Here is a 26,058-nt window from a genome sequence, read left to right on the forward strand (position 1 = left end):
GCAAGAAGGAAATAAATCCAGAATCTCCATTTCGAGACATGGTGTAATGAACGTTTCACTTTGTACACAGCTTTGTCACTTAGTTCCTTTGAATATCGAAAAATATACACAACTATCCATCCATGCAATTCGGGAGTACCAACAACAAAGCAATCGTAAAATCCTATATATGAATCAACCATAACCTAAAAATCCATGTTTTGGCACTTCCATTTGCTTTCTAATGCAAGAACTGGGAGGGCCATTACTGGACTTGTCTTTCATCGTCACTATTATAAAAAATCCAATTAGGTCACGAGTTGACAAAATTCTCTTTTATGTCACTAGAGTTTTTCTCCTAATTCCCCTTGAATATTTACAGCTGAAATAGTTTCCATCATTCTTGTTTCCACCAATCGAATTAGCTTTCCTGGAATTTTAAATTCTTGTAAAATTTTACTTACCCAATTTCTCTTGACTGAATCATAGGCTTGTTGAAAGTTCACAAATATTTTATATAGATCCATATTTCATTCCCAAAATTTTTCATGATCTGTTTTACACTGAAAATTTGGTCAATCGTAGATCTATTTCACACTTCTTTAAATTAGGGTTTATTAAGTTACTACAGTTTCATGTTCCTCTTTTTGCTTATTAAAGTTAACACCAAAGCGTCCACTGAGATCAGAAGTGGAACGTGAACGCCGCTTGAGTCGTCCATCAAGTGGACAGTTCCAGCAGTCAAGTCGTTTCACAACTATCTTGAACACAAGGTTCAATGGGAGCAGCAGCTTGCCAGGAAGCAACAGGGACTCAATAGGTGAGGATTATTATGTAACATCATAAAATTGTGTTTAATCCTCCTCTCCACCTAATAAGATGCTTGTTAATTGAAAACCTGTTTCTTTTACATGATTTTTACATCACCATTAAAAAGTTAATAAGTTTTAAGACTAAAATAAGGCATCTTTTTGATTACTGGTATATTGTATTTTCATCATGATAATAATAGTACATTATGCAATGAGCCTATAATGAAGGTAATTAAGAAGTCATAATTTTCATACGAGCTTCTTAATTACCATTATAGGCGAGTTTCATACGACTTTTTATGCTCGACCATATTTCTAACTTGATATTATTAATTTTATTGTATCTGACCTGGAGCAACGTCCCGTATGTTGAGAGATGTGCGCAGACGCGAAAGTATTGATTTTTTCCGAGGAACAGATGTCCGCATTGACCTTGCTAGGCCATAAGAACCTACAGAGATAACATTGAAATAAAATTAGACATTGAAAAACGAGATGACAAATTGAATTTATTTGAATATTATTTACAATTAATGCTAATTATTATAGTAACAGAACATAACCTTCTGCGACAGTATTGGATTTCCAGCCTCTGTGACTTTTCGCTAATTCTCTTTCGATTGCATATCCAAGAATAATCGATACTTGCGGTTTTATAACGGTAGAAAGCTGACCTGTCATTGGCTGAACAGTTGTAACCTGAGTCGTCATTGGCTGAAAGACCTGACCTTTAATGAGTAGGTGTACTTTAATGACATGCATTAAAGGTCTGCTACCAGGTGTATAATTACTACATTTCGGCATGGTCGAGCATAAAGTCTATTAATTATCATTATTTTGAATTAATATAAAATCTTGGCTTCACAGTCCCATATCCTTAGAAGTTAGATTGGCTAGTTACCATAGTGGTTATGGATCTGAGATTCGAATGTCCATAATCTGGCTGATGAACTTGAAATTCGATACACTAGTATATCTTAGCATGTTATATGTATAGCTGTCAAAAAAAAAGTGGCCACTCTCTAGAAGCTAAGTTCCCTTAGAGTATCTTCGCTACAATTCAGAGAGGCCATCGGCGTGGCTCAGTCGGTTAAGGTGCTTGCCTGCCGGTCTGAAGTTGCGCTCGGGCGCGGGTTCGATCCCCGCTTGGGCTGATTACATGTTTGGGTTTTTTCCGAGGTTCTCCCCAACCGTAGGTGAATGCCAGGTAGTCCATGGCGAATCCTTGGCCTCATCTCGCCAAATACCATCTCGCTATCACCAGTCTCATCGACGCTAAATAACCGAGTAGTTGATACAGCGTCGTTAAATAACCAACTAAAAAAAATCAGGTGGTGTTACATGTTGTTGGACCACGTTGCCTGATATCTATAGTTATAATTAAAGTGTTCTGCATGTTACAGTTGTAGTGTAGTGGTAATGTTCCGGGCTGGTATTCGTGAGGTCTTGCGTTCGAACACAACCTAGTGCTTTTTATGTTTTTCTTTTTTTCTTTTTATTTCTAAGATAGAAAATATAATTGCTCCTGTCTCTTTTATGACTGTTTTAGTAATTAACATCAGGTTCATGAATGTATTATGCCATGACTTTATCATTATTTACTATGCGATTATGGCTGCAAATGGAAAGAAAGAAAGATTTTATTCGCAACAAAAATATCTTTCGTGGCATAAAGAAAAACTTCCTGGCATCTGCCTTAGAAAATTGAAATAATTAAAAGTTAAAAAAACAAAACAAAAAGCCATGATTCAATATTTAGTCCATCTTCCTCCCATCTCGATCACATCTTGCAGGGCATAGAATAGACCAGTCTTTTCAAGTAGCGACTGTTCTCAATCACGGAATCCCAGGCATCCTGGACGAGCTTTCACAAGTTATCAGGACGTCTTGGAGGGGGATTCGACCAATTTTTCTACATATGCTCCTTTAAAAACGATAACAGAATATAAATGACAACTTTAATATTACAGTGAAACCTGTTCAAGACGGAAGTGACATGGTCCTAATTTTTTTTCCGTCATGGACAGGTTTCCGTGTTATTTAGGTGTGACATTAAAATGGAATATTTTGTCATTCATATACATGAAAAACAAAATGGCATGCCGCAAACTGCAAGAAATACAAAATATTCCGTTTAACACTCATCACATTAAATCAGCTTTCTGTCGCTTATTACGTTGGTGAATCATCTTGATTAAAATCTCATTTTCTGTATAAATATTATCGTAACTCACTCATTAGTCATTAAACGTTACTAAGGTCACTAATCTCATTCTATTTAATATCTAACACTATACTCTAATACTGCATATCATTGCACTTTATTAATTAATTGGACTAGGAGCCATCTATTAGAAGCCTTGAATTCTGGTTTATTTCATTTCTTTCCCAGTTCAATAGCTTGCTTTGCAGAACAGATCCAGAAATTGGCTTGTTCTTTGAAAGGTCACGAAGAACCCACTCCCACAACAGTTCATGTATTTCCACATAAACAGTTGCTTTCTGGTTCCTTTTGTGTCACCAATAATGGCCGCAAGCCACTCACTCATTATGATCTTTATTTTTTAAAGTGTCACACCTGAGTTTTCCACAACTGTACTTCAATATTATTTCACATAGACTTTGTTTCTAATTTTCCTTTATCTCGATAACTTTTACTTCATCACTTAATGTTAATGCCACATTTTATGCAACTTTTTTTTTTACCTGGAAATCACTACACTTGCACTCTATTTAGTAGCAGACAGTTTCCGTTTCCGCGTTGGACAGTTTCCGTTTCCGCGTTGGACAGTTTCCGTTTTATTCAGGAAAAATTACACATAATACACACAAATTTTGCCGGGACCAATAAATTGTTCCAAAATAGACAGGATTCCGGATTGTTCAGGTTCCGATTTGAACAGGTTTCACTGTATTTATATCGCTAAAGAACGATAACAAAATAAAATGATAACTTGAACAAGGCTCGAACTCACAACTTTTGAATCATTAAGCGAGCACTCTACCGCTGCTCTACGAGATGCAGATATCGAATGATTCCATCATTCCGAAACTGCTTCTACAACCATATGCATCGTGTAACATCACCATGATCAGAAGTGGACTTAGAAAATATTCGCTGTTCACAAGTGCGGCCACTTTTTTTTTTTTTTTACAGCTGTACAGTGCATATCAATTTTAGAAGCAGTCACTCTAAAACTAAAATATTTTCTAAAAAAATTTTTTTTTTTTAAATCCAATGCCACTAGGTTGCCTTTTCGACATTTCTGGTCTTCTCTCCTGGCCGTGGCTTAGTTGTAACCCACTTCTGAGGTTGGGGCATCTGGAAGGCAGAGTTACATTACCCCGATGATGTGATAGGATGATTATGATAATGTGGTGCCAGGAGAGGTCTTAAATCTAAACTTAACCTAAATTCCAGACCATGAACGAACACAGGAATGATCCCCTTTAAGGAAAAATTCCTGTGCTCTGACCACTAGACCATGAGGCTGGTCTTTCTAAAAATGTATCTTCTCTTTTGGAAATTGAAGTTTTTGTACTGAATTTCTGTCATGCTTTTGCAGAGGTTTAATTCGAACATAGATATTTGCATTTTGTTAGCTATTAGCTCATACATTTAAAAAATGCTTAAGTTTTAAAAACGAAAGAAGTGCCAAAACATTGTCCAATTTCTTATATTGCAATTATTACGTACCTATATTTTTAAAGCCTTACAATAAAAATCTCTGTATTAGTATTAACCATAGTTTAGTTACCATACACCAAAAAAAAAAAATTAGTTGTTCTAGAACAATTTTTGTGGAAATGATCAATTTTAAACACTGAACATGTGAACAATTACCAAAAAATTTAAACCGAGAAAATAATGTTTAAAGTTTTGACAGCTAGGTCCTTTAAATTATGCAGACATTTAAAAATGGCTACCAAAACAGCTGATTGTAGGGGCGGAAGTGTCTGAAACTTCATGCACATACTAAGGAGACATCAAGGACGAATATTGAAGCAAAAAAATAGAATTGAAATTTCATTTCATTCTTTCCTTAAAGGTTTATGTATGTCAAGGTGACTTGTCCTTCAATTTGATACACCAAATGGGCTAGAATAAGCCAATACTGAGATAGTTGTATGCAGTGGCAGCTGGTAGTTTGAAAATATGGTGTTGCACAATGGATATCGAAGAGGAGTTAAACATACTTTATTTTAAAGTTTAAAACCGTGTATACCTGAGGGGGTATACATATAAGGCTTATTTATATGCAATTAATAAGTAAAATGACTAAATACAAGCATACCTATTTATACAGAAAGTCCAAAAGTGGAAGGGGTCGTGGGCGGAGCTCTCTATATTGCGATTTACCCTCATGAAAAACATTTCAGCACAGAATCGTCATCAGAATGCTACCAAGTATCAAGTGCAACGTTTTCGTTCATAAAATTCAAATGCAGCTTTCGTAAGCTGTCGGGAGATAGCAGCACTTATTGTCAGAACGACAACTCTTAGAACTTTAAAACAAAATACAAGCTCCTTTGTGTACTGTGCCGTTTGTGTGCATGTAGGTAGAGAAAGTAATGTGCGAAATATGCGACTGTTCGTTGCACAAGCTGAATGAATGCATTTTTCGTGCTTATTGCTTCGGACAAATGTCTAGTTGAAACAGATACTTTCGCATTGAATTCAGTTTCTTCTGCACTGACGTTGGTGTCCATGTCAGGGAGTGCGACAAACTGTTCTCAATGAGGAAAGCAGTAGACCACGCCTCTAACCCCCTGTCCACGCACTAGCCGAACATCTCTATAAACTACCTTTCATAGGTTTTCAACATCTTTGCAAACCAAGAGGCTCAGAGGCTCCTGCAGATGTACAAAACAAGACGGCAGCTGCAGATAGTCATGAATGAAAATTGTAAAATAAAATTATATTTTTAATAGTAACAAAGCCGGGAGATTAGCAACATTACTGGAGGGTGTACAAATCTGCAACCCCCTTGATAAGCTGCCACTGGTTGTATGGTATAATAACAAAACAATCTATAAATAAATAAATGGGCTAATATTCTTTCTCAGGATATATAGTGTAGTAATGGGGTTGCAGAAAATCCTTGTATTACAAATAAAAATATAAAAACTTTGCGTGTTTTATTTGGATGCCTTTTAAAAATAATGTGTACAGTATTTTTATTACTCTATTCACTTTTACTGTATTTGTTGATACTTCAGGCACTACAGATTCAACTGCAAGTGAGGAGGATGCAATTCCTCCCCCTCTTCCACAGAAAACAAGAGAAGCTGACTACTGCAATCTTCCAGATGAAGCAGATGCTACAGTCTCGGAGTCGCTGAAGCCACCAACAACCCCTCGTGTCAGGAACAAGGTGGGTTACACTCAAGCTCTTCGGGAAGATGGATGGATTAATTCTGAATGAGAAGAGAAGTTTTTCTCTTACTCCCATTTTCCTTTTCTTCGTCGTTGTTGTCTTCTTCCTTGTTTCATTTTCGGTTGAATAGGTATTCTGATAGTAATCTCCATGAAATATCTATTATATATTTACACACAAGCGATTTTTATTAGTGTCTAGGAAACTTGCAATTCGCAGTATTTGAAAAGAGAAAAAATTATGTGGCCTTATCACACTCATTTAGTAATAAAAAAAGACGTCTTATAAGGATCTAAATTTGCATGTTTCCCAGGATATTTCTACAAAGAATAGCGAAAGTATCAATTTCGATACTTTTACGAAAATATGTTTTCAATATCCTGATGCTAAAATAGTGGTTTTTGCATGTCTGTCTCTGTATAATCTCTTCTGAGCTATTAATATTCATTTATTATACATGGCTGTATTTATAAAAATTTTATATAAGTGTAGAATTTTTACTCTGTACTCCATTAGTAGTGTGTTATGGGGGAGAGGAAAATAGAGGCTGGATATGCTTGTCAGTTTACTCGAAATCCACTCCAATTATTTCATTTTAGATCTTTTGCCTTTTATAAGATGTAATTTCGGAAAATTTTCAGTTTATGGAATCTCACTCTGTTTAAAACACAAGCTCAATGCCTATACACAATAAATTGAAGTACAGATTGTCGAATACCAGACTATACAGGGTGTAACTAAAATGCATGTCAAAATGTTAGAGATATATTACTCTCATATAGAGAATAAAAAAATGTTATGTGAGCATTGGTCCGGAAAAGCTTTATTTCCTTGTTACAACCCTTTTCCTACAACCTTGTTTACATTGTATGATGCTGTACATTTTGAATTAAAAATAGCATACCACCTGGAAATCTGTCTTGCAGAAAGAGCTCAAATTGACCATGTTAGCACAGATGCATATGCCAACCTGCCATCGCATTGAATCCCAGATGCACGGATGTACCCCTAAAAAATGTTGTATTGTCTCGTAGCCTTCCAAAATACTGGCTTGAAGGACTCTCTTCATCTTGCACCAGGATTCCATACACGAGCCCTAGAAATAAAAATCTATTGTGTTTAGATCCGGAGAGCGTGGATGCCAAGGAATTAGTCCACCTCTACCCATCTCTCTGTCATGGATCCTTTGAATGGTGTATCCAACAATGTGTCAACCCCGGGTTCAGCACAACTATGTTATTACACGATAGCTATGATGCCATACCACACAAAAACAGTACCTGATGCATCAATGTACGCAAATATAATGCATGTATCCCTGCTAATGAGGGCCATTTTGAGCATTTCCTGCAAGACATGTTGTATGCTATTTTTATTTCATAATGTACCGCATTATACAATGTAGACAGAGTTGTAGAAAAAGGGCAGTAACAAGGAAATACAGTATTTCCAGACAGATGTTCACATAACATTTTTTCATCCTGTATGTGAGTTAAATATACCCCTAAAATTTTGACATAAATTTTATTTACTGAACCGAGGACTATTACAGATAAAATATATGTGGCTTAAAAGGATCGTACCAATATTTTAAAGTTGCACAATTAGGAATTCTCTTTTAATAACCTTTCCTGCAATAATAATTCATTAATTTATCGTTATGTGAGTAAAAATTAAATATTTTGTTTTACTTTGCATGTTTTATATAGTCTCCTTGGATGATGCTCAGCATGAATGTCCCTGAAGTAAGCAGTCCTATAATTGGATGACTATCAGAGACACGTCTGGGTCATGAAAATACTATAACATATAAGTCTTTGAATGCAAAAGATATGTTTAGCCAAAGTCTTAATGTATGTTTGTGTTGGCAGCCACCACCACCGGAACCTGTTGAAAAAGGACCTCCTCCGACACCTCCACCAAAGAAGCCAACAATCAAGCCTCCTGTGTATTAGAACTCAGAGATGAAGGCTTGTGAAATGTTCATATTCACTGTTAATAAAAGGGGGTTAATATAAGTTGTTTATTGAGATATTACAGAATATTAAATGTATAACCCTTCTAACATGTAAACTTCCATGGAAAATCTCAGTTACAGGTTAGTTTGCGTTTAATGAGGAAAGTAATACAATATTCTACATTATTATTAAGTTGATTGTCATTGTGGAAACCAGTACCATTCTTCATTATTGACTTGCAATACAGTCATACACATAATTCAATATTGTAACATTTCTCTTCTTTTTACAGTAATAACTTTAAAGTGTTATACATTTAATGTGTTGTAACTGAGAAGTGTAATCTATTTTAGGCTCAACTTTGTTTCTCCTTCCCACATTCTTTACACTTTGTATTTTCTTACCAGTGCCTTGAAGGAATTACTCTGCATATAATTGGCCTTATCCATTTGGAAAGAGCACAGCTCTCAGACATTCATAACAAACCTCCTAACTTGTACTCACCGTTACAACCCCCACCACCACCACCATTATGATCACTGTCAATGTCATAGTCTTCTCTCATAAAGGAGTTATATTCAGTTCCCATCTCATGTCCTCATTCTTACAGACTTTTTCTTAAGGTAAGCGTTCACTACATCGTATCACACTCATCGGACAAATTGCACGGATCGGAAAAAGACAACCTTTGCTGTAATTGTTATGTAACCACGTTCACTACATCATATCGGATGGATCGCCTCTCGGCAAATCCATCCACGTTTTTCGGATGGGCAACTTTTCCGATGCGTGCGATCATGGCCTTCTTTAATAAATCAATTTTAATTGGTCAACTGTTACTATTATGTTGTGCCATGTTCAGTGTCGCTCCAAAATGGCAGACGGAAAACTTATTTCGCGTGTAGAAAATTGCGAAGAATTTTATAATTTGAGGCGTTCCCATTACAGTAATCAAGTCGTTTCTTGCAAATATATAATGTAACTAATATTTCTTTCATTTCTTCTTCTTCAATTAAGACGCATGAAGCAATTACAAATTCTTATTCACTAACAGACGTAATTAATAGACCTAACCTCAACTCCTCTGTTTTCAGTGATGTCATTATCGTACGACATCATGTTTTAAACAGCTGATAGGGGAATCCGATGAGGTGGAGCCATTACAGTGAACGCACTGCACTTAAAATATCCGTTGCGTGCGATTCGTACGAGGAGTGCGATACGATGTAGTGAACGCTTACCTTTACAGTCCATAATTCAAGGCTTATAACAGCATTGATACTGGTAACATTTTGTAATCTTCCTTCTGGCATTTTTCTTTCACCCTTACTCATGCAGACGAAGTCTAAGATGGAGAATTTTCCTGTACATAATCAGTAAATTTAAATAAACAGTCATATTAATCTTAACAGAGTTGCACAATCTGCAAAACAGTCTTCGTGTGTTATTTCTTCTCGTTTTCTCGTTCTTTTGAGAATGTGATTGTCATCATTTCAGTGTTAACATTTGAAGCACAACTTTTACTTACCATTTTATAACCATCCTGCAGTATATTCAGGTTTCGTAAGAGATGGGATGTTATTTGTGCTTTGCATGTGATGACTAAGGGAGGAGTATTCATTAGTGCTTTGTGTAGAGGCCAGTCTTACTTATTTCTATAGTTACGAATGTGAACAGAAATATGTCAATAAGTGGGAAAATTTTCTGTAATGAGAAGCACTCCATACTGTTGCAACAGTTTGTGCTCGTGACAGAAAGATACCCATAATTGTACAAATCAGCTTAATGTTTCTGCCGAATTATTTACATTCAGGTGCAAGTGGCTTCCAGATTTCTGCGAATTTTCTAGTTACATTTACATTGTCTTGAGTCCATATCAAAGAAGAAAGATAGTATATTATATATTGTTTTCGAAATATATGTGTAAAGTGAATGAAAATAGACATTTTAGTGAAATGTTGTTATTTGGGAGAACTTCCTAAAAAGTAGAATAAAATAATAATTTTTTTTCCTTCACAAATAGGTGCAGTTGCTACCTGTTTTTTGGAAGCCATTGTCTGTCTGTATTAGATTTGTTTTAAAGTACAAATATTGACATAACATCGAACTAAATGTAGTGAATTCTGAACATTTCATAACCCCTAAAGAAATACTAGAATACTTAGATCCATGAACTTGGGTATGTTAATATATTTAGGCAATGTACAAAAAGTTGAATAGTGCCAGGATGTCATTTAATTGTAATAAACATATTATTTAAAAGTGAGGATTCAGTGTTAGCTTATACCATTATTTAAAGAAGATGTTCTTTATATCAGGATATGATGCTTATTTGTTGCAAAAAGTAAGACAGTCCTGCTAACATTACACATTCTTTCTTCATAAAAATAGATCTTAAAAACATAACCATCATCTTTCAAAAGAAAGGTAAATTGTTCATATTGATTATTAAATAAATCTGCAGAAATGTTTATTCTTTTGTTTAAATATTAAGAATTAAGGCAAGCACTGTTGGAAAGAATGCTAATTTTTATTTTCTCGTTATACCAAGTATAGAGTTGTGCCGAGATTTTTAAGGAAGTACGCATTTTCAATAACACTGATACTCAGAAAATGGTTTTTGGCCTGCTTTCCCTGTTTACAGATTTTCTTCTCAAAACTTCAGATTGAAATTGAAGATTTTAGAAGATCTTTATGAATTATACTTGCAGAAACTAACATAAAATTAACCGTTTATGAAAAGAGCAAGAAATTGAGTACCATAGATTGGTTTGGGAAGGAATGCAAAGCATGAAGGTTGTAATTATAGAACTGCCATCATTCTTCCTTCGTTTCTGTCTTTATTAACCCATTTTCAGACATTGTCTCTTTTTTTTTTTTTTTTTTTTACTCGGTTATTTAATGACACTGTATCAACTACTAGGTTATTTAGCATTAATGGAATTGAGATGGTATCTGGTGAGATGAGGCCGAGGATTCACCATAGATTATCTGACATTTGCCTTATGGTTGGGGAAAACCTCGGAAAAAAACCCAAACAGGAATCTAATCCACTGTTGAGTGCAACTCCTGATCGGCAGGCAAGTGCCTCAGCCGACTGAGCTACACTGGTGGCTCACATTCATTGATTTTTGCAAAGCTATCAGTAAGAGTTTTCCATAGAAATACCGGTAATTTTAAAATTTAAACTTAACTTCTATTAAATTAAATTAATTTTAATTCCATGTTTCAAGAAATTTGATGTTAGATTTTTCTGAATTAATAAAGGGTGCAGCAAAACATCTCCCTAATTTAAAGGTTAAATAAAAAAACAGATGGATCAAAATAAGGAAACTTTATTAATATGAATGGTATCTTAACAGTGGGAATTTTTCATTTTTTTAATAATGTGTCTCTCAAGTAGTGTCTTTCACTATCAATGCATTGTTGAATGCGACTTCGGAAATTCTGAATCACTCTAACTAGCATTTCTTGAGGAATAAGACCAATTTCTTCCTGTAATGCATTTCTTAGGTCTGGCGAAGTCCTCGGCCGATGTTTGAACACCTCAGCCTTAAGTTGCCCCCATACAAAAAAATCGTAGGGTGCAAGGTCTGGTGATCGTGCTGGCCAGGGAACGTCGCCACGTGAAGAAATTAAGCGTCCGGGAAACATCTGAGCAGCGACAACGGAATTACCACTTACCAGAAACGATACCACAGCGTAAGCACGTTCTTCACCCGTCCACGGCATAGTTGGAATTCGTTACAGATTACAATTTGCACTAATTGAATGTCAATTCCGTGTATTCAATGTCCTATTCAATTCTTGTTGTTTTGCGCATGCCATTTGATATCGCTATGGCAACGCATGTAAACCTAAATTTCCCACTGTTTAGATATAATTCATATTAATACAGTTTCCTTATTTTGATCCATCTGTTCTTTATTTAAACTTTAAATTAGGGAGAATGTTTTGCCGCACTCTTTATATTCCTAATTAATACAGAGTTTTGTGCCCCATTACTCTTCCCACAAGATGATATTTCTGTGAGTCGCCTTAATTTCCAGAGGAAAGCATTTCTGTAAACTAGAATTTATTATTTAATTCTGTAAATTATACAGCAAATGATCTATGTAACCCACAATTTGTTTTTGTAACAGCATCTGAAAACATTTATTTGTGTAAAGTATGACTGAATTAGATTCAGTTTTTATAAGTCAGTGTACATTTATGAAAAAATTATCCCTGTAAAATAACTTCATAATTATTTTAATTTTGGTGCCAATAGCAGCAGCAATGTCGTATTACAGTCTTATATATCAGTATTTATTATTTAAATTATTCTTTCAGCAATTTACACAATTGCTAGTGATAATTTTGTTCTCATAAGCTAACACTTTCTTCTGTAAACTTTTGGTGTATGGGAACATGATTGAAACAGATGAAACATTGTTCCTGATATTGTTATTATGGGATTCCATTTATGGAGTAAAAAGTTTATATTATACATGTTTCATGTGTGTGTGTGTACAAAAGGTATGGGTAAGTCATACCACATATATATTGTCCATTTTGTATGTATTTGCTTACATCACAGATGTTAGTATGAATTCCCACTGCAGTTTTGGTGAGGTTGGTTATTATTGGCTATAATTAAAAATAAAATCCTGCCATTGTATGGGGTTTGTGCAAGGGGATTGCAGAAATCGTTTGAGTTCAGCGTTATTGTATTAAGAGCATTAAAAAATTATAGCAGGTACATGTTACTTAGAGCTGTAAATATCTTTATATCCTTGCGATGGAGACTATGTCATGCCTGACGTAATGTAAGTACTACAGTTGATGCATCTACATTCTTTTGGTTATTCTTGAAGTCTGAAGTATTATTTATTCTTTGTTTTGTCTGAATCAGAAATTAATTTATACAGGATGATTCAGACCAACCGTAACAGCCATTTATTTCGGAAACTAGTGCATTAAAATTTTCGAGAAAAAAAATATTTATCACTAAACCAGATGTGAACTTTCACTTTAGCTTAATTTCATCAATCAGCTCTAACAGGAAGTAGGGTCAGTGGCGTATCACTTTAAAATTTCAAATGGGAGTCTGGGTCAAATAGGGTACCATTTGATAGAGCTCTTCAAAACAAACAACTTTCATAGGAAACGTTTTTACCAATTCCTGCTCTTTCAATAAGAAAACGTACAAAAAGATAATGCCATCAATATTGAGAAATGTTAGAAGACGAAAATGTAAACAAGACAATAATTAATGTTGACATTTTACTGAAATACTGGACAATTCCATTAATTTTTATAAATGTTCAAACTGTCTGCCGTTCTGAGCAGCACACACCTGTACTCTTCTTCCAACACTGTCAGTGACTCGTAACACTTCGGCGTGGTCAAGTGACTGGCAGGTCTCCCGGATTCGCTGTTTTATGTCATCTCTTATTGTGGGACAGTTTTGATAAACGATGTTTTTTAACCGCCCCCGTTGTTTACATTTTCATCTTGTAACATTTCTCAATATTGATGACATTGTCGTTTTGTACGTTTTCTCACTGAAAGAGTAGGAATTGGTAAAAATGTTTCCTATGAAAGTTGTTTGTTTTGAAGAGCTCTATCAAATGGTACCCTATTTAACCCAGACTCCCATTTGAAATTTTAAAGTGATACGCCACTGACCCTACTTCCTGTTAGAGCTGATTGATGAAATTAAGCTCAAGTGAAAGTTCACATCTGGTTTAGTGATAAATATTTTTTTCTCGAAAATTTTAACACACTAGTTTCCGAAATAAATTACTGTTACGGGTGGTTTGAATCACCCTCTATTATGTTACACGCATTTAATTTAACCCTAACCATTACACTGTAAACAGTGTACTAATTTTTACAATTGCTGCATGATGCATGTGTACACCCTTTGACACAGAAAATGGTCGCTCTCCTATAGCGTGAATTTGTCTTAAGTATTGTTCGGGTTATTGTATGATTCACACGGAGAAATATTAAGCATCGAGGTCCGAGGATGAAGTCAAGTCGTAGCAACGACATATGTGTATGTCACGAAATGAAGCCCTTATGGCGTAGCGATAGAGCTCTTTCTTCTCATTCCAAAAACCAGGCTACGAATCTCTCTATGTAAAGCCCAGATCACATATAACAGATTGCTCAACCTTATAGGCTTTGAAGGCAACAAATTTTATCAATTTCACTATGCTGCAATCTAATGACTACATAAGAAGTCATGTAATACTAGTGACAGACTAATCGCAATTAGCATTATCGCGATTACGGAAAATGTGTGGACACATTAGGTCACGCTTGGTCCCGTCTGATCAACAGCTGAATTACCATAGAGGAAACAATTTCCTCTATGTACATACTTATGTGTTGTTTCCCTCCTGGACAACACCTAAACTTCACACCTTCTTTTGATGTTTGTTCATTGTTTTGCCTTTTTATTTGTTGTTGTTTCGTGCAGCTTGATATGGGAATTTATTTGTTAAAATTTTTACGTATTTTATAATCTAAACTGATATAATTTATACCATTACTATTTATATTGTTTTGGAAAGAAATTTTATAACCTATATAATTTACATCATTAAGCCTAAGATTTATATTATTTTGTAATAAAACATATTTTTAAAATGAACCCTAACCTCAACAATATCGTTGTAATGGAGACAAATTAAAAATCAGAAAAAGGAATCGGTTCCAGTTTGTAATCCATTATTTATTGAAATGAAACTTTTTCAGCAGCCTTCTATTGACTCCATATATGAATAATTCGTCTGCCACATGTTAATATATTTGTTTTTATTTTCTCACATATGCATTAAATTTCTCCAATATGTCTAATAGTAGCTAAATGTCGTTTTTTATCCATTCAATTTCGTTTTTATTTATTTTTATATAATACAATGGACTGGGTAACAAAATTCCACAGCAGAAGCTATCACGACTTCCTAAATTAAGATGATTCGAAACCAAAGATGTTACTTTCGTCAAATGGGCCATGCCTCAGCACGATTATCTAGTTCTGGAAACAGGATTAAGCTCCTGATCGTGATTGGGACGGTGACACACTACAACCCCGATCACGATTAGGTCAATAATCGCGATTAGTGACTGCAGTCTGTCACCAGTATTATAACTCTCATTTGAATTGCATGGAGCAACTGTAATTCCATCTAGCGATCGTTACCAATCAACAGTGGCGATCCTGGTAGTTGTTCTCTTTCACATGTTACTGTTTTAACATGGGGATGGTCAATCTATTATATATATGTGATCAGGGGTAAAACGCACACATGTAAACACACTATGATTCCCAAGTTATTCTAAGGTGGGAGTTAGTATCTGAACAGTGACCAATTTCCGTGTCAAAGGGTGTACATTAGTTGATCTAGTTGTTTTTCATTAAGACCATGTTTTTAAGTCGCGTCCACATATTTTTGATACTGTAAATTGATGTTTATATTTTATGGAAATTTGCTTCAATTATGTTGACAAAAGTCAAAAGAAATAAATTAACATTTCATGTGATGATATGAAAAACGGATGTATATAATACAAATAAATTACAGTCCATTGTTTACAGGAAGAATGGTTGGGTCAGTAAACTTTGCATGTGCAAGACATAATTACATAAACAGGCAATGGCATAACAAATCTCTTGAGGAAGAAAAGCCATGACATTGCATCTGACCATATAGTTTGACACTTCGTGCTGGAATTGTGATTCTTATTGTTTCTACTACTGGTAACTTTTCACTTGCTACTTACATAAGAAATCTAGTACAAGTAAGTGTTTTTTATACAGTATCATTTTGAAAAACTCTTTTAGAACACTGATATCAGTGTTTGCTTGTGATTCTTAGTATGTGTATCCCAAAACACTGAAGGTCATGACTTTTTAATGTCCATTCTCTAACCAAAGTTTCAATGTAGTAAGTATTTAATACGAATTTATTTTGTAAAGAGGTTGAAGATTGTATATCTTCTCACTTCCATGTTAAATTTATACCTGCTTGTGTAAGTGTGTGTGCGTGCGTGCGTGTGCGTGTGTGTGTGTGTGCACGCGTGCGTGCGTGTGTATCTCTATGCATGTAGTTTGTATTACAGAAAGCACTGCTGTTTAAGGAATTTTTTTGACAGACTTCCAACGCCAGTTTCGCCGTTTTTCCGTCATGCTTCCATTTTATGTATATTTATTTCCATTTAATGTTCGTTACATATAGTCATCTCTTTTCACGTGAAAACAACCCCTGCCAAAACTAGTTTTATAGGAGGCAAACTTCAATTAGCATTATAAATTTCTTTCGTATTTTAGATGCCGGCAAATAGTATCTAATTATGGTCAAGTACGTAACTTGTTAAATACTGGTGTTTCAAATATGGCCTTGACGTTTTTCATGCGTCAATATTCAAATTTAAATTTAAAAAACTGAAATTAATAAGACATTGAACTAAATTTATCTGTCACTCCATAGAGCACAATGTAACTTATGATAAATTTAATATTGAAAATGGTAACTTTTTTAAAAGTTGTTAGAGTAACTTTGACTGTGAAGAAAACTGCTGGTATGTAATTTAGTTAGACCCTAATAATAAATGTATTATTATTATTATTATTATTATTATTATTATTATTATTATTATTATTATTATTATTGTGGGCCATTCAGTCTTGTTTTTGGGGATATACAGTAGTTGTTCCACTCTGTTCTATAAAATTGTGTAGTCATAAAATTACTTTTACTTGATCGTTATTTAAAATAAAGCTATTTCTATAAATTGCACCGCACTTCTAATACATATTATTAATTTTCAGGATTGCAATATTCGTTGTGAGATTGTGGCTCAAATTTGAGCTGAGTTTTAAGTATTACGAGTAACATAAATTTGAAATGGCTAATGATATTTAGCTTTCATACATACTGTTTTATATTAAGACATTGCTTTTCATTGTTTAGTGTATTATCTTTATTTTTGAGGAAACTATAATATTGTAATATGTGTAAATTAGAGGTATTATTAATTCTAATTCTAATTGTGTTTATATGAGATCCAACAGTTAGAGGGATCCTAGGACTAGTCAATATATGTAAGTTACATAAAAAAACTTGATAGAGTTTAGTGTTGCATACATAGGCCCTGTCTAAATAACATAATAATTGTATGGTTAATTTCATGTGTCTCTTTCATTTCACGTCCTTTGTTAACAAAAGTGAATGTTATAGCTGCTTAGAAATGTTTCCAAAATTTTCAAGAGAAATTCTTTTTATATTCTACTGAAATTCTATGATGCGCGGTAAAAAGGGTGTAAGTCAGAAATTCGTGATTTTGAGTTATGACCTCCATGTGAATACAAAAATGTACTTCAGATGGTGTACAGGACAATGTCTATCCTCTTCCATAATGATGTAGTGTGTCAGATTGGTCCTCATTTTAAACATTGCTTTTGCTCAACTAAATCTTGCAATTTATGACTTACGCCATTTTTATCGCACATCATAGACTTATTCTGGAGAGTTTTTTTATATATCGACAGCAGAGTTTACTACTTTATATGCATAAAAGTCTTTTGATGTTATGGGACCAATAATTTATATAATTTGTGTATCAAAGTATGATTTTTAATTCAAAAGACATTCGATAGACAAATGGTAGGTACTTCAAATATAATCATTCCCATGTTTTGAAATGAGTAGCAAACTTTTCTCGTTCTGTTTTCAATCTGATTTTAAGTATACGAGAAATAAATCCCACATATTTACATTTGAATGCATTTCACTTTAAATGGACGTATAAAGTAGAGAAATATTTAGAAGTGATGTATTTAGATAATAAATTTATCTTTATTTATGATTTAAATGGAAACACAGCAGTTTCTGGGGTTGGAAGGATATTAGAAATAGAATTCTCAATTTTGTAGATAATTGTATGAAAGTGTGATTTGAAGTGAAGTACTAGACTGCAAAAAGCACATTATATCACATTTACACACATTTTGTATTACTTCACGAAGTCAAATTTTATATTTTATAGGCCATTAAGTGTAAGGCAACATATCATATAATTGAAGAAAATATATATGTTAATGCTGTTAACAGTTACAGTTCTGTCATATCTCTCATATGTAGTGAACATCTGTCGAAACACATTGTGTGCTTGAAGTCACTTTACAAGAAGCCAAATATATAGAAATTAATCTGTATGGGCTGTTCCATATGAAATCGATCATTAAAAAACCTCGCATTTTTTTAATACTCTAATTTTTTTCCCTATTTATACAAGGTGCTGAGGAGAGTGCATTTTCAAAAATATGCTATCGAAAGTCAAACGGTTTTCGTACTATTGAGTGACAAATTTAGCGTATTTTATAAAAACAAGCCTCTTTCAGCGCTCAGAACTCTGGAACCATTTACTGCAGAACATTGAACGGGAGCTCATTTTGAAGCTGACATTTAGTAGGTTATGATAAGAAGTAATACTTACTTTTATTGTATACAGAGAGACAGATAATCTGATTTTACTTACTTTTAAGCTTTTTGCCCATTTGTAAAAATGTAAAAAAATTGAGAAAAAACCTTGCATTATTAAGAGGGAATTGTTTGCTTAGTGGCTCGGCAATAAGTTTCGAGGGTATTAAATAAATTATTTTCACACGCCTAGACTTGAACGGCGCAGTACCCCACACACTGGCCGAGAGCTGAAGATTAGCAAGCATTGGGCGTCATTTTACTCCTATGTTTATGAAAACTTGTGATAAAGCTATCCCAGCCATGCCTGCTAGACGACACATCACATGTTTGTCTCCTGGCCTTGCTTGTCTCAACTACCTACAGTCAGCTGGTTAGTTCACGCATGTACTATTTATTTTCTTTATTTGATATTTTCAATACTTTCTTATCAACGGTGCACCAGTAAAAAATATGTGTTTATTTGTACTTTCAATGCGGAATCTAACTATATATTTTAAAAATATTTTTTCGTGGGCAAGGGCGTCTTAATGAAGAAAAATCTTAATTTCTCCATTTCCATAAAAAGTAAGAAAAACTGTTTACATGTCAATATAAACTTTAATTTCTCAGCATCAAAATAAACCATGATTTTGATCATTGGGTGAAAGGGTTTCGGAGCCACAACAGTTTAAAGTTGCTAATTTTATGAAAATACGATAAATTTAAATATTTTTAATTTAAACACTATGAAGTTCTGATGCCTCAAACTTTGCACAAAGCATTGTATCACAGTTGTCAACGGACAGAAAAAGTTTCATTGTATTTAAAAATTGCAAGGTCAGTTTTCTCTATATTTTGGTCGATTTGAGATGGAATAGCCCGTATGTATTTCAACTTGTTTCACAAGTTTAGAGCAAACCTAATAAGGATGTTATTAAAAATATTGTATTATTGTTTAATGAATGAATTGCGCTGCTATTCTGTTTGTTGAAAAAAGATTGGAAAAATTATCTACACTATAATAAACAAAATATGAGTTTTTTTTTTATTTTTAATTTCCAGTAAACTCTTCATTTAGTGTTTATGTCCTTGCTACACGAAACTTATTCTTTATTAAAAGTTACAACTTTCCTTGTTGGTATTAATATTCTTTATAACAGATTAATTTTGTTAGTATCCATTTTAACAAAATCAAATCTATAGTGCTACAAGCCATGGAAGACCAAAGCCTACCAGCTGCTGACCTCATGTCCACATGTCTCAGCAGAGGTGAACGATCATTCAAACATTACAGAGGTAACATATGGTCAACACTGTGATTCTCCCAACCATAATAGCTGGCTTTCATAACCGTATTTCACTGTAACTTCCCGAATTCATTACGAGAGTTGATCCCGGTCCCAAACACGGCTGAAATTTCAGGAGAAAAATTCTTCCCTCACAAGGACTCGAATCAGAACTCATGGCACTGTAGACTACGCGATTATGACGTGAAGCATCTATTTATCACAAGGGTATAATAAATTGCTTAACTGCTGTGATGAGTTGTACCAGACTTCAACTACATAGTGTGTTGAATTATATATGCAGGACTTATGTTGTACCTTTTGAGTGACATTAAAATTTTATTCCATCAGTCACTTTTCTAAATCCTGCAAATTTATGCAGTGTTCTGACTACATATGTTGGTTTTGGCTTGTTATGTAGATAGAAGATAGGATTTTATGTTACCAGTTTTCGAACACTTTGCCATATGGCTGCCATATAGGTTAAGATTTTATTTAATAGTGTTCATACATTAAATTAAATACAAGTTTATATATAATATGTTGAGACGATATTTAATGTAGATATCTTTTAATGCTTATAGGGAAAATGATGTAACAACTAGAGACAGTTTATTCATCACATTGTTATATGCAAGATTGCTTCATATGTAAAATAACTAACACTGCTTCTTCACTAAAATTCTACCTCATATTCTGAGCACTTACAATAATATTTTGTTTCGTTTGGTGTGGGGCCTTAGAACATGTTAATAATCTCTGCCCAACCACAGTCTACTATATACAGTCGCGAAGCTCAATATGTAGTAAAAATGCAAACGTGGGTAGTTGCCCACCACTAGGATCACTACTATCACCTCATCATCGCAGATCTCTCCCTAGCAGCCAACTTTCGTTGTCGTGTTCTTTTGGAAAAATTAACACCTTCCTTCCATTATTGAAATATTAAATGCATAAAGTTAATTTACTATTTTAATGAAGTATATTAAATTCCACCATAAACTCGAAGATACCTGCAAGAAATGAGTAATATAATTTTTGTTTGTGCAAAACGAACTGAAATTTACTATAATAGCTTCACTCATTCAAGATTATAGCGATAATTAACTATGAAACCAATAAATATCAATTTGCATTTCCCTTTACAACAATAATAATGGAAATATGAATTAAGGAAGTAACTTACGCGTACCGGTACTTGTAGTGTAGGCTTATGTAGTTAACAAAGTGGGATGAGGTTAAGCAATAATAATCACACCAGAATTGGAAATAAAACGTGATCAATAAATTTTATTGTAACAGACTTTTTCTACGTCTCTAGTAAAGCAACAAATAAAAATAACAACAAAATTAACAGCTATAATTAAAAACATATCCTTTGAAAAAAATAGGCCTAAGCAATAATAATCCCACCAGAATTGAAAATAAAATGTGATCAATTAATTTCATTAAAACAAACTTAATTTTTCTACGTCTTTAGTAAAATAACACATAAAATAATAACAAAATTAATAGCTACAATTAAAAATATATCCTCTGAAAAAAAAGTAGACCTAATCTTTTATTTCTCTGGAAATTTAGCAGCCTAAGTGACAGAACTTTAACCGGTATCTAATGTCCTTTCGGTTAGACTAAAACATTTCATTGTGAAATTTAAGGATATAATGTATTCTAACAGTCACAAAGAACTTCAAAATTAAGAGTTTTGTTTCTGCACAGCATTCTTGTGGAAACCCAGGAACCTTTCTGAATCTTTCGGAAATCGGACAAAGGATAACTCTGGCCTCTTTCTCTTACTGTTGCTACAATTTATAGCACTACAAACGTCTCCTCCTTGTCCCATATTATTATTCCAATTAATATATTTTAGCCATTAACATTTTCATTACAACCAATAACGAACATTTCACAAGCATCAATGTGAAATACGCAACGAGCTAGCACTCGATAGAAATATGACACAGTCCAAAGTCGACCATGGACAGTCTATTGTTTCTAGTTGCTAACCGCTTGGAGCGCTTTATCACGAGATTTGCAAAAAAACACCTCAAGCTTCGCGACTGTATATAGTAGACTGTGGCCCAACTACGAAATTTTAATTTTCAGTTTTAAATATAGCAAGGATAAATACTCGATATTTGTAGTTCATATGAATGGGTAAAGTAGCGAGTATTTTGGTTTAGCTTATTAGTAGAGCACTCCATATCTAGTTGCGGTTAGTCAATTAATAATGTTTTAATTTTATAGAAAACTGGTACAGAAGGGATAAAATTATTGAGAAGTATTGCTCACTTTCATTTGTCTTATCACTAGAGTTGTAGGTCCTTGATTAGTTGCAATGTACAATGTATAAATTCATGTAAACACAGTCTACTGCATTCATATTTCAAATTATACTACTAATTCTTACCTCTGTTGAAGCTAATAGTTTGAACCGTAAGTACTGTTCTCCAACCAGGAGATTAACCGTGAAAGGAATGTGCTTACTATTGCGTCATCTATTGGAGCGAAGTAGATAGATAATATTACCGTTATAACTCAGTTTAAAAACCATGCGCTCTCCTGCATGTTATTTCCTGTATGGAGAGATTAAAAGACCAGGAGATTAACCGTGATCTAATTTTGTAACTAGGATAGTCTAAAAATGTGTACATCAGTGTTATTATTTGTGCTTTGAGAGATAGCCAATAGAGATATGAGTACCCACGTGTGTGACCTTATGACATCTTATGACATCAACATTCATTCACAGCATTACCCCGCTCCATCTCATTCCCTGGAGACTTTCTCGTGGTTGGAGTACAGTAATGTCATTAATTTCAGGAGGTTATTCCTTGAAATATTTGAAACGAAAGAGTTTAATACAATTTTGCTTGTTTTTGCTTCTTTTTCGAGATAATTTTTTTTTTTATATGAAACATTTCATAGCGTGTTTTGGAAAAGCCGTTGATTTAATTTCCAATATACTCAGTCAGTTTAAGAGAGCAGTGTATTATGTTAATAAATGATTGAAAGAATTTTAGTTTTGTCCTTTAAATATCCGAACAAAGTAACATTTTAAAATTCCTTTTCATAACGAAAAGTTACATTTAGGGTTATGGTTAGGGTTATGCATTCTTAACTGTTTTAAGGTCTCTACTACATAAATGTATTACAGTAAATGAACATTGGAAGTATTTGGAAAATATTAAGCTTTCAGAATCTAAATAAAAATGCATCACCTTACGTAATAATATGTTATTATAAGTGCATCATTGAGACTTGGTAAAATGCATTTTGCTTTCAAGATGTCGCCCTTGATGTGATATAATTTAATTACGTTTATATAATATTTGATAACTTAAATTTTGGTCCCAAAATTATTTAACATAGCTAGGACAACATATCGAGTGAGATTATCTATTTTAAAATGAAACCTTTTAAGAAATGTGTGATGAGGTTAGCAAGTTGAATTTTGGCATCAAAATAAGCATTTGCAGCAACAGATGCAGTTTGCTACGAACCTAAACAGCATTGCATGTCTTTGCCACTATATGAAGCTTGTTTGTTGATATTTTGACAGTCATAATATATGCCAATATATTCATGGGACCAAAGGGCAATTGCAGACCATAATCTTCCTTCAATTGCGGTGTTTATTTCTACTGTTCTAGTTGTTAGCAATAAATTTGTAAACTTATATTAGAACATATATATTTTTTAAGTATGTATAGGCCTACCTTTGTTAACTTATGTTTAGAATTAGTGTCAGAAACTTTCTTTTAGTTAATGACATGTATGATGTAACAGCTTTATCTGTTTAATCTTAAGATTTTGTAAGAGAGGATATTATATATTTATACAGGATATTAATGTGGATTTAATATGCTGTGTCACTTCAAGTTGAAGAGTGTGTGAAGCTTTGTAAACAAATGGTGAGTGAAGTGGCGAACACGATGTATTTATATGTTTATTCAAGTGTTTTTATTTTCCAGACTCCTGCACCTTCTATCCTTACTCTCTTCATTGCCACCAAATGCTATACACGTAAAAACATGAACAGTCTAAATAGTAATCAAGTTAAATCACTGTATTTTAACAGATGTACTTTTTAAATTTTATGTACAGTACCTGGCCACATTATTATAATCACTCACATTTTTACTATACTTTACATATTACTTCCTTATTTGAACTCTGGTTTCCTTTCTTAAGCAGAATTCACATTACATATTTAATTTTTAAACAATATTAAGTAAAATTACAATTATAACAATGTTAATTCAAGAAATATTGATAAATAAGTAACCACACCTCATTTTTACAGAAATTTCAGTATTTCATACAACCTCCTTTGGCTTTAATTACAGTCTCAATTCTCTTTGGCATGCTTACAATACACTTCTGTATTATTTCCTGGATCCTCTCATTGTGATTCCAAACATGTATCAGCCTTTCAATAAGTCGAACTCTGGTAGTAATAAATTCTTTTGCCATACCGGTATCTCTTATTACGAGGGCCCAGATGTTCTCAATGGGATTCAAGTCCGGTCAGTTTCCTGGCCATGGCAAAAGTGGAATGTTTTTGTAAGCCAGAAACATTTTGATTCTCCTAGCAGTGTGGCAAGGTGCACCATCTTGCATAAAAATATATTTCTCCCCATTTGGGAACCATTCGTTCAGCTGATGGATAAGCCTGTTTTCCAATACCTGGATATATTGATCTTGTTTCATTGTTCCTTGAACAATGTAGAGTCGTCCTGAACCTTTGCCTGATATCACAGACCATATCATGACTGATATTGGGTGTTTAACTGTGGGGTAATTCCATTTGTGACAGACACGACAAATGACTCTCTACAAAAATATAAAGATTTATTTCTACTACTTCAACATAACATTAGCAGACTTTTAAACTATATCAGATACAAAGTGCATGTACACAGCTACACTTTCATGTAAGGAGCAAGTATCAATCTCTATTTATTACAGATATCTAAGTACAAGTAATGTTGTGACAGACACGACAGAAAAAGGAACACAAATTAAAGGGAAGTCCGACAATGTACTATATCTTCCAATATTAGCAACTTCTTTTGTTAGTATTATAATCATAGAAAGGTAGAATATCCTTCCTTAATATGCTACAGATAGTTTTTCATTTGAAACATTTATGAAGTATATATTAAGCCCTATTCTCGTGACAGACACGACATACAAACTGTGACAGACACTACATATTCCAAATATGATTTACAAAATTACATGCATTTGCAAATTAAAGAACATCATTATCAAACTAGATATGTTGAAAATTTAGTTTAAGCCTATTATCAAATTGTGGCTCTGGTAGAATTTTTATAACCTGGTCTTTGTCAATATCAGCCTCATCACCAATAGCAGGCGAAAAGAATTTCTTGGACTTCCTCTCATGCCGAAGGAATTTTACATGAAGTGTATCATCCTTGTCATATGTCTTCACTTCCAAACATCTTCAGTTCACAGTGCTGCCAGCATATGATTTATGCAAAAATACGGCCAATTATCTTTGATTTCATAAAATATAGACATTAAAGTCTCTGGTATAGCATTCAAGAATTGTCTAGAACCACTTTGAGAAAATGGGAATTTGGTTGAAATAATTATGAAATTACCCTGTGTTAACCAGGCATCCAGGAGCAAAATTTTCTCCCTTTCATCGACGAACAAACATTGCTTTGTCAATCAAACACTGAAAGGTTGATTCATCGGAGAAGCAAACCGTATGCAATTTCTTAATATTAACCAGTAATGAACTATTTAATACTTAAAGACAATTTAGAGATTTTATCAGTTTCTTTGACAATTTTCAGGTTTGCTTCTCCGATGAATCAACCTTTCAGTGTTTGATGGACAAAGCAATGTTTGTTCGTCGACAAAAGGGAGATAAAGGAGGTCGTACGAAATCTGAAATTTCTGTAAAAATGAGGTGTGGTTGGTTATTTATCAATATTTCTTGAATTAACATTGTTATAATTGTAATTTTTCTTAATATTGTTTAAAAATTAAATATGCTTAAGAAAGGAAACCAGAGGAAGTAATATGTAAAGTATAGTAAAAATGTGAGTGATTATAATAATGTGGCCAGGTACTGTATATAGGCAAATTTTCTCTGGAACCAATTGGATTTTCCATAAGATCAATACAAATTATCTCTTTATTTAGCGGCC

At 33.7% G+C, this 26,058-nt stretch overlaps 1 protein-coding gene across 3 annotated transcripts in view; it reads left to right on the plus strand.

The window, feature by feature from the left end:
• The window catches only part of mbc (myoblast city), a 131,221-nt gene extending 107,399 nt beyond the window's left edge, over positions 1–23,822 (plus strand). For all 3 annotated transcript variants that reach the window (XM_069839028.1, XM_069839029.1, XM_069839030.1), the window contains 3 exons: positions 640–799; positions 6,012–6,166; positions 8,041–23,822. In XM_069839028.1, the coding sequence (XP_069695129.1) occupies positions 640–799; positions 6,012–6,166; positions 8,041–8,124 (399 nt within the window). In that variant the 3' untranslated portion in view covers positions 8,125–23,822. The remainder of the gene's footprint in view (positions 1–639; positions 800–6,011; positions 6,167–8,040) is intronic.
• The last annotated feature ends 2,236 nt before the right edge of the window (positions 23,823–26,058 follow it).

This window comes from Periplaneta americana, chromosome 11 (genome assembly GCF_040183065.1).
Source record: "Periplaneta americana isolate PAMFEO1 chromosome 11, P.americana_PAMFEO1_priV1, whole genome shotgun sequence".
Lineage (NCBI taxonomy): Eukaryota > Metazoa > Arthropoda > Insecta > Blattodea > Blattidae > Periplaneta > Periplaneta americana.